The 14,829-nt window shown below is 32.4% G+C and overlaps 1 protein-coding gene across 3 annotated transcripts; it reads right to left on the minus strand.

The window, feature by feature from the left end:
- Positions 1-1,069: 1,069 nt before the first annotated feature.
- LOC148623968 (uncharacterized) lies at positions 1,070-14,782 on the minus strand. Of its 3 annotated transcripts, none has more exons than XM_088566338.1 (3): positions 14,636-14,782; positions 5,651-6,537; positions 1,070-4,331 (listed from the first exon to the last, which is right to left on the minus strand). In XM_088566338.1, the coding sequence occupies exons 1-3, from the start codon at positions 14,646-14,648 to the stop codon at positions 3,696-3,698; spliced, it is 1,536 nt and encodes a 511-aa protein (XP_088422464.1). In that variant the 5' UTR covers positions 14,649-14,782; the 3' UTR covers positions 1,070-3,695. The 3 variants fall into 3 exon arrangements, with proteins under 3 accessions (XP_088422464.1, XP_088422462.1, XP_088422463.1); XM_088566336.1 differs by having other exon boundaries at positions 14,520-14,717; XM_088566337.1 differs by lacking the exon at positions 14,636-14,782 and adding an exon at positions 7,895-8,480.
- Positions 14,783-14,829: the final 47 nt, after the last annotated feature.

Consider the following 14,829-nt stretch of genomic DNA (forward strand, 5'->3'; position numbering starts at 1 on the left):
TCGTTTCATATTTTTCATGCGAGATACTTCGTATACACCGTGAAATAAAACGACTTTAAATCTGTTAAACGGAATACCTTAATTTTCAAACAAACGATTATTCGCTTCCTTGTCTTCTATAAAAGACTTATTAAAAACAACTTCCCCCTAATACTTGTCTTTATTAGTATCAAGCCTTCATTGGTTCGTTGGCAAGACATTTGCCCAACATTAGTCCAATGTTATGGAAACTATTTTCCTGATTAAACGTGACATTTTGAAATTTTTCCATTTTTTTTCAGTCTACAAAAAAGATTCCAGGTTGGTCCTACTATATTCATAATAGCTATTGCATTTCATGAATTGTTTGTAGAAGCTATTTGTTATTGAGAATACTGTTAGATTTCAATTTTTAAAAATCAAAACCATGGTTTTGTAATTGTACATTTTCTACATTTGTCCAATTAAATTAAGATCTAATTTAAATTACATTGACAGCTCTTTTACCAATTTTTAGCTCACCTAGCTATAGGCCATGTGAGCTATTGCCATCACTTAGCCTCTGTTGTCCTCCTCGTTGTTAACATTTCTTCTGACATCTCCTCTGAAACTCTTGGACAGAATTCAATGAAAGTTGGTATGGTTCTTCCTTGGACGATTCTGTGCAAAGGGTATGATTCAATTTTTAATCCATCAAAAACATGAATACAATTACTAATAGGGTCAGACAGTAGTTCAATGATCCATGTTGGCATTATTGCCCTTTGTGGACATTTTTTTTTTTTTTTTTTTTTTTTTGGGGGGGGGGGGGGACTATTTTTGATTACATAACCTTCAAAAATCGTCTCCTAAGAAACTACATCACAGGAACATGGCTGCTGTAACTAAAAATAGAATATATGGGTCAGACAGCAGTTTTTCACATATATCTTCAAAACAGTTTGGGTTAGCCAAAATCTGACAGGGTACGAGTGTTCAACAAGATGAAATCTGCTTAAATTTAAATCAGTTATTCCATGCTGTAGTAACTGCCTTCTGTGAACATTTTTTTTTGGCTATTTTTGATTGTACAGAACCTGGTAAAATCAAGTTTTTAAAGCAAAATAATTTATTTGAATAACAGATGCAGTCACATATCTTACAACTACAAGTAAAAACAATGTCAATAATCAGTTTAACATGTGATTTTCACACTACACAATGTTCTCAGTCATTGTATGACCCTAAATACATGTACTACTGTATGTATCATTTACCTGCTTTGGTCTTGTAGTAATTCAACAATTAGGCAAATGAATGAAGAGAACAAAAACTTCCTCATTAATTGTCAATTTAAAACAAAATAATCATCACTTCACAAAAGTACAAAATAGTCTAATTGTGCATAAATGTTACAGAAATTTACTCCGATGTAAAAGTGTCATCAAAAAGGCTGTGTAATGATGGACAACCAATATATCTGTAGGTTGGACTTAAAAAATGAGTCCAACAACTATAAATATAGTATTAAGATTAGATACATATATACAGGGTCATCTTAGCACTAATAAACAAAGAATGCAACATACAGACGTTTGACCAACTACTGGTATTTTCCAGCAGTATCAATAATTAAGTAACAATAAAAAAGCACCAAAGTCATTGCACTACCTTGAACTGTATGTACACATTTGATTAACTTTGAATTACTCAAATGTTCTTAGTTATAAATGAGAACTAATAAGGTGCATGTGAGATTAAGGGGGTTGACCTAGGGTATGGGACACAACTCATTGGAACTTTTGTATTCAGCATTTTAAATCAATCTCACGAAAGCATCAAAGTAACTTGGAGTGAAAGAGTAACATAAAAAAGTAAACTAAAGGTGAAAAAGAAACAAGGCATACAGAGGCCAGAAATTCCTGACTTGGGAGAGGCGCAAAAAATGTGGGGGTTAAAGTACTTTAAATATATCACTTATTTCAAAAGTTATGTCCCTTACCCTAGGTTCACAATAGCATTGAGAGAAAAAAGATTCCCTATGCAGAAAAAGTCCAGCAATCTTTAAAGTGAATAGATAGAACTATATAGTGTCTACAAAACAGGCTGTATAATGATTATAGATCCCCGAAATTTAAAAAAATAAAAAGACAATGGTCTCCAATCCTACATATCATGGAATACTAGGTATATGTATGATAAATTAGAAGAAAACATCATGATCAATAAACAGATCATTGAACGACTTAGCCAACAAGATATCATCATGATGTAAAAGTCTCAGTCTCAGATTAAAGTGTGAAATTTTTACAAAACCCATTACACAGCCTATTGGGCAGAAACAGTTTTTAATTACTATCTTTGTTGAGGTCATTTAAGTTCACATTTTATTTATATTATTCAATTCTTAAAACCAGAATATCTTCACAAGCAAAATTTTATGAAACAGCCAGTAATAGTATTATGTAACTGAAGAGATCATGCTTTCCAACCAGACTTTTAAACAGGATAATTCCAGGAAGTGATAGCCCAGAATATGATTTTATTGCGACTCCAAGTTTCATAAATAAGATGACATTACATGTGTAAGAATAAAAGCTAAGATTTTATTGATGGATAAATAGAAGGTGGACAGAAGGGCAGAAGGGCATTCCAATCACGACATACTACCCAGCTTTAAATCAGGGTATAATAACATCAGAAAGGATGGCTACAACCGCTGATACAATACACATGTATTAAAATTCTTCACACTTTCTGAAACACAAACATACATTAACAAAGTCACATCTTATAAAATGTACTGTAATTTTAACATAAATAAATATATACCAATAAAAAATTTGATTAAGAATAGTTAAGTATTTAATGCTGACACATTTTCCTCTTTGAATACTGAATTACATGTATTTCATAATGATAAACCTAACAGGATAAAAAATATACAGCTATGGATTTGGAATAAAATGATAGAAATTGTTCATAATTCAAAATATACAGAAAATATCAATACTAAGTTTGTTTTTACATGATATTTTGTGTTTTAGGAAGCATGCAATTATCTGTACAGGGGAAACTATCACAGCAAGATAAAAAAGCACATCAATAACATTGAGAAAAGGCTGGAAAGTAGTCAAAAACACGGAAAATATTCTTTTTGACGAAAAGATGAAACAGTGACTTACACAAAAAACATGTATTGCAGTATATACAAAAAGTATCAGAAGTTGAATTTGATCATTGAAAGCATAAATCTGTATAAAAAAGAATGATTTCTAACATGTAATCAATATCATTCTGATCTTTTAGCTCAGGCCAAAAAATATGATGAGTGCTTCCTAGTATGCCTTCGAAATAATGGAGTAGGTACATGTACATGTAGGTAGGGATTTTTTTTTTATTTCATTACAGTATGTTGAACACTTCAGTCTTTTGAAGAAAAATTCTTAACATTTTAACAGTGCTTATCGAAAAATTACAAAAACACTTCAAGGTACACTATTTTAGCTGAAAAAATAGGGTGGGTAGGATAATAGGAAATAGACAACTTTTTCTTTAATTTAGCCTTAAAAGAACAAGATTTACCCATGACACCTATCATACATGGACTGATTTTGGTAGTTTAACTTGTTTTGATATGAAAGAGCTATTTGAGGTAGAAAAAAAAATTGATGCAACATTCACATATTGAAAGTGCTTGTGGCACAATTATAACAACACTAAAACTGTGAATAGTATCAAGGGTTCAGATCATATCTCCTGATTCTAACCTTCTGTTTGTAATGGTAGTACATTAAATATCCTTTCATAGATCTTGGAAGGGGAAGTTGATTTATATCATCATATTCTATTCTGTCACTAATAGCAGCACGACATAAATGCTGAAGTGAAAATGGAAAGTTACGATGAAGTGGAATTGTCAACATTGGCTCAAAGAACATACAACAGTTGGGATCTTTGTAGTGTTCTATCAGCCCACATACTGAATCAGAGGCAAACACCCCTGGATCATGACTGTCAAAACTGAACTTGTGGTTCCACTGCTCAATTCTAGCATGTAGAGATCGTCCATAACGTCGGAAACTGACAGAAAACAAATAATCTTCCTGTGCACTGTCTCGTAATAGGAATGTTCCTTCGGGTTTATTATCCAAAAGTTGTTCTGCTTGATATCTGTCCATAACACCCCAGTAAAAACTACAATTGGTTATGGCATTAATATCTGGTACCAGGCAGTGTATATAGTCAACTTGTGAGTGAGATTGTAATGGGTGGCTCTTTGGTCTATTCAATTGTGGTTGTGACAACATGGCTCGGGATGCAATCATTTCATGGGAAGTCATAAGAGAAGCTGGCAGGAATCTGCCTCGCATCTGCAGAGATAAAGCAAACTGGGCAATTCATAAATCAATAAATCAAATCATTTGACAAATGTTTCATGAAATAATTATTACTTAACATACAAATCATCTTCATCAGCTAAAAGGCACATGAATGTATTTAATACATGTAATAACTGAATCATTTTAAAAAAAAGAATTTACAATTACTGTTACATTGTAACTTGTTAATGTTTTTTTCCCAAAACTTACTACCCATCATCCTCTTTTAATATTAAGAGAAATTCAAAAATATGTTTTAATAGTTCATTTTTTTAAATTGAGGTTTATAGGTTTCATGATGAGTGAAAGTTGAATATCACAATATATCAACTTCAACATAAAAAAAAAAAAACGAGCCTCAATGCCTAGTCTATGACATCACCAAAGGTGTTGAGAAAACAACATTGCTTTTGAGTTTCAACCAGTTTGTGGAGATTTGTACTCATTTTAACACGGGTAAGGCATCTATATTTGATTATTTAACACTGAGTGACAGTGAGGTGTTAAATGAGAATATAAATGCAAACCTAAATGTTAAAATGAGTACAAATCTACCCCCAGAAGGAATTATTTGACAAAAATGGTATTATTTTGTGACAAAAATTTCCCTAGACGTAGCCAAAATAAAGGCTGTTCCATTTAACCTCCCTTGTATGGAAGTTGGATGAAATTTGTATATTTATGTCATCATATGTGTTCAATGTATGTATTTATATAATTAATTTCAATTAGATAACATCTCCGCCTTTAAATCATCACGTAATAATTTTTAAATGAGTGTTTTGTCTCGAAGTGACAGTGAAAGAAAAGAGACAGTGCGCAGGTGCTAAAGGTGGGGTTGTACAGACATATACTGTTTGATGATATGAAGATGTCATATTAGAAACCCTTGTATTTGTATTTAAAATCATTAACAACATTTGTAAATCATAGACAATTAATCAATGTACAGAAACATCCTATTTAACTTCTAATTGGGAAATGATTAAGAACATTTATATTTATATGAATTTAATTCTTCAATTACTAACACTACAACATACAGGACAGGGACTGGTATGCATAAGAGGGCGGACCTGAGCAGAAATAATTTGTCAACCTCCAAAAATGTTCTGGCTTCCCTTAGCTCAGCTTTCTACTCTATTTATGTCCCTAACCTTAAATCCGGGATCTGCCTTGGAATAAAAGCATTAATGTTGCACAAACTAGTCCCCATGTCAACTCGAGTAGGTCACTTACTTACGCTTAATTCTAGTTTCCTTTAACTATTGAAATAATGATACCAAAAATAGTTTTATTAATTCACCTACCTGAGGATATGACAATTCTCCATAGAAGTCATCCCTCCCATTACTGCTAGATCTGGACAATGGCCTATGGAAAGTATCAAGATTACCACCTACAGCACCTAGCAGAGGACTTTGATGAACCCAGACATCATTCACATCTATACCCTCCTCCATTTCCCTTGCCCTTTGAGCAATTCGCTGCTCATCAATATCTTCTGTGGGGTAAAGCTCATCAAAGTTTATCCTTTGATTAATTCTTTGAGACAAGAGTATGAAGTCTGTCTGACTCCATGGAGTATTTTGTCGTACTGGAGTTCCATTCTGACTAGTATCATTAGACATTGGAAGTGATCCTGTAGCACCTAAACTACAAGATGCTGAAGCCCCAGTTTCATTTTTCTGTCTATATGATGCAATAACACACTTTTTAGTATCTGAAGATGCGTCCCTATCTTGTTCATTGTTTTTACGAGATGCTTTTGGAGCATGAAGACGTCCACGTAGCTTTAGAGTAAAAAACTTTTTCCTCATTGTTCCTTTTTCTGGTCCATTTTCTGATTTTTTGCGTCTACAACCAGACAAAGGTTGTCTACGTACAATTCTTTCTGAAGCAACTTTGTCTTCTATACACAAAGCATTCATAAGATCACTTTCTTCTTCTTCATCATCTGTTATGTCAACATATTCTGTCTCTTCTGTACACTCATTAGGAATTTCTATGAATTCAGAAATACTGTTTAATGAAAACTGACTCCCACAACAAAAGAATGGTCTAACAGCAGATCTGTAAAGTCGTTGATTGCTCATATTAAATATTGCATTATTGCTTTGCTGGCATTGTTGAACTTTGTTTGATGTTTTGTTGGATGTTTTTTTATCCCAGTCTTCAAAATCTCCCTTATCATCTCCTAAAATGGAAATAATACAAATAGTGTTTATATCATCCAGTTAATCTAATACACAAAATCCTTCAAACTATTGACACATGATATTTATAGGCCAATCCCTATTTTCCTTCTGACAATAATGTGAATGCCTAGCATGCAACACTCATACTGTTTTGATATTCCATTCATAGAAACTTGTTGACGATTGTTACATTGATTAGCATTATATGAGGTCATTGACTTGGCAAGGCTGAGCTGATGTAATATAGGGAAAGCTACACAAATAAATGGTAAAAATTATGAAGATCAATATCCATAATAACTTGCATTAATATCTATTTTGAATAATTAATGATACATACATCTGCATACAATCAAGAGGGATTTTTTTTTTAATGACGACAAGGCATTATTAGTGCAAAATTAATATCTAAATTGTAATGTAAACCTCCAGGAAAAGCTAGCAATGTTTTAATGAGACTGTATTGGAAACATGAATGAGATATCACTCAGAAACAAATGATAAGAATAAATACTGGGTGTAAGTCATTAATAAAGTCCAAGTAAAAATAAAATTCAACAGTAAAAAAGTCATGATATGGGGAAAAAAAATAATTTGCATGTAACATTTCCACATAAAGTAAAGTTGATTTCCCCAAATACCTAACAGATCTCAATAAAATTTTATTCATGTACAAATGTACATAAATATTACTTTTTTCATGAATAACTCTATTTTGGGATTATGGGAAGAATACGGGAAGTTTCAAGTACCTTTACTAAAAAGTCAAAACAATTAAACCATTTTATGGTTCTTATAGAAAATTGTTAAGGATATAATGCCCTGGCAATACAAGTGATTGTGAGTTAAAAAAATATCACTTGCACTTAGTTTTAGCAATAATTTACAAATGTAGTCTTCATTAAGTACTTTATTGACTAACGTTCGAATATTAAGCTAAATATGATAACAACTGCCAATACAATACAAAATACAAAAGTGTGCCAATACGTGATTATTAGGCCAATCCCAATACCAGTTTTACCTGTTCTACACATCATATTGGCCTGGTTAAGATCAATATAGACCTAGGCCAATATGACCTATTGGATTACTTGGTCAATGGAGGTATAATTGTGTAAGGTTTTCTATATTGGCTGAATTATAGTATGGCTAGCCTTGGACCAATAACTAAGTTTTTAAACATGGGTAACAATAAATAAATATCCTAAAATAGCTTGCGGCATATAAAATTTGCTGACAGATCCTGTGAGAAAATCAATACAACCATGATACAATCAGAAATGCAGAACTCACATGATTCCAAATACAGCACCTCAGACAATGTGATTCCATGTAAGCATAATTTATCCCTACCTTTCTTGCTGAAAGCAAAGCATCCATATAATAAAGTCATCATTGATGAAATGCATACTTCAGTCTACTTTTTGAATAAGTAAAATGTATAAGTATCTGATGCTATAAACACAAGGAATCTTTACCAGTTTTCCCACTTGATGTTACTGCCTTAAGACATATGTTGTTGTAATTATCAATTTCCTGTACTTGTTACTCTGACTTCCTGTTTACACACAAAGCATTTGTAAAATGTGACATGTAAATTCAATTAACTTCATCCTATGGTTTTTAAGAAAGCCATTTCCTTCATTTTCTATCTGTTTCCATCTCCATAGTTAATTACTCAATTAGTGATTTCTGTCTGCTCTTAAGTGCATGACTGTATGACTACTTACAGTTTTTTTTTCTGTATGATGAAACACATCTGTTCAGTCCCTTTCTATCCATCTGTTGCAGCCATTAATTACTCTTATATGCATGAAATGATTTGATGGTTTTTATTTCACTGTTATATAAATTTCCAATAGTTTTACAACAGCAATCATCATGAAAACTTTAAATATATAATTTCCAAACCTAAAACACTTGTATTAGCATCAAATGCTTCCCAAGGTAGGACTTGATATGACTACAGAAGTCAAACCCTAACCACTTGGGACAAGAATGAAAACAACTTATGAAATTGATACAGCATTAATATTTGACAAGTTTCTGACCAGCATAAATATACTAAATGGTCTAAGAACTTTAGAAGTGTGTATGCATGTATATATGAAATAAGCAATTTGTAAAAGTTGAAGAAAATGCTGTTTCTGATGCCTTTTTTGTCCCTCATTCCACTGAGGACCATTACCCTATACATGTATAGCCATCAAAGCCCTCCTTTTGAGGGGTGGAACCTAATAGTACAATTAGCTGAAGAGGATGATTGTGACCTTCAGTCCATGTATTGGATGCCAAAATTCCACAAGAACCCATAAAAAATGCTTCATAGCTGGACCAACTACCAAGATGCTTGCAAAATTAATAATTTCCAAATTTAATGTGAATCCTAAAAAAATTCCTAAGATCTTCTTGAAACCCTAAATGCTAGATTATTATCAGAATATAGTAGTATCAAGACCTATGATTTTTCAACCCTTTATACTCATATTCCTCATACTCCTGACTCAAAAGCATTATACATTGTTGTTACTAAAAATAGATGGAACTCCTACATTGTTGTAAATACAAATAAGTTGTACTTAGAAGAGACTCAATATTTGGTAAGAAACAATCCAAATCATCTTTCAAACATACCGAGGAAGAAGTTTTCAAAATGCTGAAACTTTTTATTGACAGCATATTCCTTGAATCTCAAGCCTACCCTGTATAGCAGTGTTCTGGGATTCCTATTTCCCGTTACCCGGGGCAAGTGAAATTTGGGTCAGGGAAAGTTAGGTACTTAGTTACACTTTCCCGTGGCAAGTTGAAAATTTCATATGCTGTAAGGATTTGTTTGGTTAGGAAAACAGTTATTGACTGTGGGAAAGTTGATTTTATATGGATTTTTCCCGAGCAAACCTCAATTTCTGAAAAATCCTAGAACAGTGTATAGATGACATAGTGTCTTTAAACAATCGTAATTTCAGGGATTTTATACAACACATCTACTAGAGATAAGGACACTATTAACACTATGAAGTCAGCCTCATATGTGGACCTACACTTCGAGATCAATGGAAGGGAAAAACTAAACGAAAAATGCAATGACTTTTCATTCCATATTGTCAACTTTCCTTTAATCTGTGGCAAAATCACTTCAGCACCAGCCACCTGCATATGGTATTTTCATATTACAACTCATATGTAATGCCAAGCTTGCAAAACTACACAGACTTTTTATACCTTGCTAGATTCTTACAATTAAGCTTCTGGAACAGGGTTACTCTGAAAGTACCTTAATTAGTGGATACCATTTTTTGTGGATTCTTGAATTCGTGGTTCTGAGGTTTTCAGTTTACTGTATACATCTATGGAAATCTCCTTTTTGTTGGGAACCAAATTTCGTGGTTTGGTGTACCCATCAAAACCATGAAAATTGGTAACCCATGAACTAAAGTACTTACACAGTACCAGTATGTTGCTATAAGTTTAAAGGCATCACTAAAGAGGTTTTATGGTCATCATCATAAACGTGTGGAATTAGCCTCAAATCAATCCTGGCATCACTTTAATAATAATATTGAACCTTGCGGGATAATTCCATAGACATTCAATCACTTTCACACAAATTATTGTCCAGACATCAGGAAAATACTTGTTTCTGGTTCATTTTTGTCACATGATCAAATCACAACCCTTAAAATCAATCCTTTCGGTTCAGCACCCTGTGCCTGTGGTTCATTTCTTAGGATCTAATCTTCCATATGTTTGTACTATAGTTAATTACATGAAATGCTTATTTCTGGCCCTTTCTTGGCATAATAATTCCAAGACAGTTAGGACCATAACCCCAAAACTTCAAGAAAGCAAATTGTACAATTCAAACCATGATATTAATCAACTTCAGAATGATTAAGAGACAGAAATTTACGCTAACTATGAATACATATAAATTACAAAACATATATGGTAATACCAGAAGTAAAATCTTTGATTTTCTTGGTAATAAAGCATTGAGCTGTAAGTAGTACAATGCACAATTGTGGAGATGGAGTTTTATATCAACAAAACTCTGACTGCACAGAAGATATACACCTCCCATTTAGGTTTATTCAGACTTAATGTAAATAAGTTTAATTTTATTGTCATCCTTGTTTTTGTACATGTATATTTTTTTTTTTATCTAAAAATTCCCTTTCAAAGATTATTTATTAAACAAAGGAATTGCTCAAAATACCCTGCAAAAAATTGTACATGCAAGTTTATCAAATTTATCAAGGTAAAAACCAAAGTACTCATGTACTGAATCAGTTTATATTGATCGTTTAGATTTTTATGTCTCATATAATCTTTTAAAATTGCAAAAATCGGGGATAAAATAAACTGACAGGGATTGAATTAATATGTTTCAAACATGAGCTTATTGTTGTAAATGGTAGATATTGATTGCTTTGTTTTATTTTTAAATTCACCATTCTGATTACAAAGGACCATGATACATGTACATTACAGTAGTGTGCCAGCTTGCGTAATATCCACATTCTTTGTCTGTTTACATGGAACACCTTGATGAATTAAAACAAAACTCTCTGACATAGTATATAATTGAACTACGATCTACTAGTTGGCCTTTCCCAGTTTCTAAATTTTCAAGTCCAAAATCAATTTTTTGTCTTCTATCAAATCATTCAAACTTTAGCCACACTCATTGAAATAAATCATGTCTACAGATAAATGCCCTCCATCCCCCCCCCAACTTTATAAATTTCTTAGTAGATAAGCTATATAGCTCAAGTGCTACAAGTCATCACATTGATAAATATGTATCATGTAAAAGGCTTACTTTCGGGGCACCTAGTTCCAGAGACACCTACATTAACATTAAAGTCAGTCCTAGAATATAATTTCAACAATTATTTCTGGTGCAATTAACACTAGCCATGCACATTTACGGCCCTGAAGCACCTACAGCTCTACATGTATTATCATAACACATGGCCAAATAGCCAAATAGAATGATTATTACATTAAAATGCTTTGCAGGGTGTGGCTTGATATTTATTACATTAAAATGCTTTGCAGGGTGTGGCTTGATATGACTACAGGGATCGAACCTGAATAGTTGTGGTTAGTATGGATACACCATTCAAACTTGATACAACTTTGAATTTTGATTACAGTTAGATATATAACACAGCTGAAACTTGCAAAATCAATCCCAAACTTCCTTGGGGATATGGCACCTTGTACAATTTAGAAGTGGTTACTTCCCTTTCATTCGAGCTATCTTCCAGAAATCATTAAAAAACCTAGTTCTTAGCCCCTTTTTGACCCTTATTTTAACTTGGCATAAGTCACAACCCCAAAAATCAATCCTGGTCTTTCTTTTCTGGTATTGCATTTTGTACTTAAAATTATATGAGATTCATTCACTTTAATACAAGTTATTATCCTGACCTAAGGAAATACTTGTTTCATGTCCCTTTGTGACCCCTAATTTCTGAAAAGTTCAAGTCTGTTCCTCTAAAATTTATCCAAGTCAGAGCAATGTATTATAGAATATTGAACAATATCATGAGGGCATTCCAATATAATATATCACCCACTCGATTTTGAGCAGGTGTTGCACTGTATACCAGAACTAAACATTTTACATAATGAACTGCTGACACACTTTACTGTAACTTACATGTATGATCTTGTTTGATTAAAACTCATGCTCAGTTGGTTTCATCTTTCATATACATGTATTCATGCAATTGCTATGCTGCTGTAGCAGTCACTCAATATGTATTTTATGGACCTAAGAAACCTGTACAAAAATATGCCTATAGCTTTAATCTGCAAATTCATAGGTCCACAAAATCATATATTGAGTTCTACATGTACAAATGACTACAATTGTATTTGATTTAACCCAACTATCTGGAATGATTAAAACAGAATGTAGTCATACGGTAAACAAAATGGATAACACCCATATCCAAGCTGAATGCTGAAATTTCTCTTAAACATTTCTAAAGCTTATAACTTTTATAATTAGTTGTGTTTAAGTGCTGTTATTTCCAGTATCATAACTGCAAGGTGTTACATGCAAACTAAAATAAAGAACTACATGTTTGTCTTTTATGAATAGTTTCACATTATATATTTTGGGGCCTTTTACAGCTTCCTTTGTGGTATGGGTTTTGCCCATCATTGAAGACCATGTTGTGACCTTTGCTTGGCAATTGGTGGATGACAATCTCATTGGCAATCATAAACATAAACTATTTTTATATGTTCAATGTACATCCACAAATTGAAATGTGAATATCCCAACTAACAAAATCTTTAAAGAGAACTGGCAAAATGCCCAAAACTGCAATTTGATCCCTATAAGTGAATGAATTTAAGGATAAATACTTACTAAAAGCAAGTTATAAAATTCAATCTATATTCCCCAGATATTAAAAATTTAATTGTAGAATTCTATTTGAACATGTATTATACCCAAAAAAATGATAATTTTCAGTACCTGTTAAATTTAGCTAATGCCAATAATGGAAACATTTCTTAAATTCAATCCATGCCTGTATAATCTTAACAGTGCTCGCCTTTAGCCACTAGCCAAAAGCCAGGGGCTTTCTAATTGAACATCAAAAGTCAGTTCATTGTAAAGAAAATGTCTTTAGATTTGTTTACAAAAGCATGTCATCGGATGAAAAAAAGTGCACATTTACAGTTCTACAAGCTAATTGAATTATGTTTACACAAGAGCCAATGAATCTACCACTTCTTTTTTTAACAGTGAGCACATGTGCAAGTAAGCAGCGTGAAGAATGATGAGAACAAAAATTCATTATCCAGAAGTGACATGTCATCGAGAGAATCTAAAATAACAATAAATGTTCCCCATACTTTTTTTTAAAAACTAAATTGATTTTTTGAACATCTAAAAATCTAACTTAAACAGCAAAAGAGGATTGCAAGTATACATGTATGTACAATGTTCACATTATCACTGTCAGAACTTCATATTGTTAATGTTATCCCCTTTAGTTTCATCCCAAAGGACAACTGCAGTACAAATGCATTATTAAATAAGTGGCAAATACATACATGTATGCTGTTTAAAACCCACAAATACATGTGACCAAAATATGTCATATGTCATACAAATTAACTATGGAAAGTCAAATTAATGAAAAATGAACATTTTCTGAGGACTTGACAAATTAAAATATCAAACATATTTTCCTTCGTCTTAAAAACATTCTGCTTAGAAAAAATTAATGGAAATTAATAGTTAAGCAATATTTAACATTAGAAAATTTTCACAATGAACAAATTTAAGCTAATTTGGGATATTTTTTTTCATTTACAAATATATAAAAAATGAAGAAAAAACAGTATCACCCTGATGCTTAGAAATCTGCCTTCAATGCAGTACCGAAAGGATATTTTTGTTTTAGTTTTTTGGCTGCTGTTGATTTTATAAAAGTTGTTCAAATGTATAAATAAATTTAAGTAAGAATTAATTCAAATGAAAAAGAAGTTGCACAAAATGGTACATGAACCGGAAATGCATGGATTTAGGATACGACAACAATAACGGCAGATGATTGGCATTTGATTTTCAATCACTGGTGTAATAATTAAAGACATACACGTAACATAATTTACTGAAGTGGAAAGTAGAATGTCAGAATTTTATTTTAAAACATAATAATAGCGTAGTCTGGTCAAATCGGTAACTTGACTGAAAGAATATTATTTTGACCAACAGAATGGGGGTACTTCGTATATTTTAATGATAATTTTATTTCAAATAAATATGAATGGTAAATGTTCACTGCTGACTAACCTGTATACCGCTCATGCATGTGCCTTTAATTAACTATTTGTCACTTTCAGTGAAACCTAATACTGGTAAAAAAGAAATGCTATAATGGCTTGTAGGTACTGGCTACTCCATGTCAAGACAATAACAAAAGAACCGACATAGTGCTATATATACCTGCTTTTAATATGTTGAACCTGGGGCTGGGCCCTACTGTCCCTAGGCCTAGCCAGTTCGGCTGAAGTATTTGTGGGTTTTTATTCGGAGAACAACAAAAATACATTTGTATTTACCTTTCTCCGCCATTTGGTGTTAAACAGGTCTCTTTATTTTCATGTTCTCGTGAACGAAACAAGAAAGTGTGTTTGCGTAGGTGTGTAAAGTGACGTCATGTCACAATGATGTTGAGAATCTGGTTTCAGACCACAGATTTCCCATCTATAAAAGATCGATCATGAACATGAAACCAGTATTTACTAGATGAAAA

Source organism: Perna viridis, chromosome 2, assembly GCF_037379345.1.
Source record: "Perna viridis isolate PV_CMFRI_1.1 ecotype Kerala chromosome 2, ASM3737934v1, whole genome shotgun sequence".
In the NCBI taxonomy this organism is placed as follows: Eukaryota; Metazoa; Mollusca; class Bivalvia; order Mytilida; family Mytilidae; genus Perna; species Perna viridis.

Bases quoted from the DNA above. Each gene is read 5' to 3' on its own strand.
- LOC148623968 (XM_088566336.1), bottom strand. From the start codon at position 14,625: ATGTATTTTTGTTGTTCTCCGAATAAAAACCCACAAATACTTCAGCCG. The intron at 6,538-14,519 runs GTATATATAGCA...TTTCCATTTTAG, and splicing joins GTTCAACATATTAAAAGCAG to GAGATGATAAGGGAGATTTT. The intron at 4,332-5,650 runs GTAGGTGAATTA...TTATCTCTGCAG, and splicing joins GAGAATTGTCATATCCTCAG to ATGCGAGGCAGATTCCTGCC.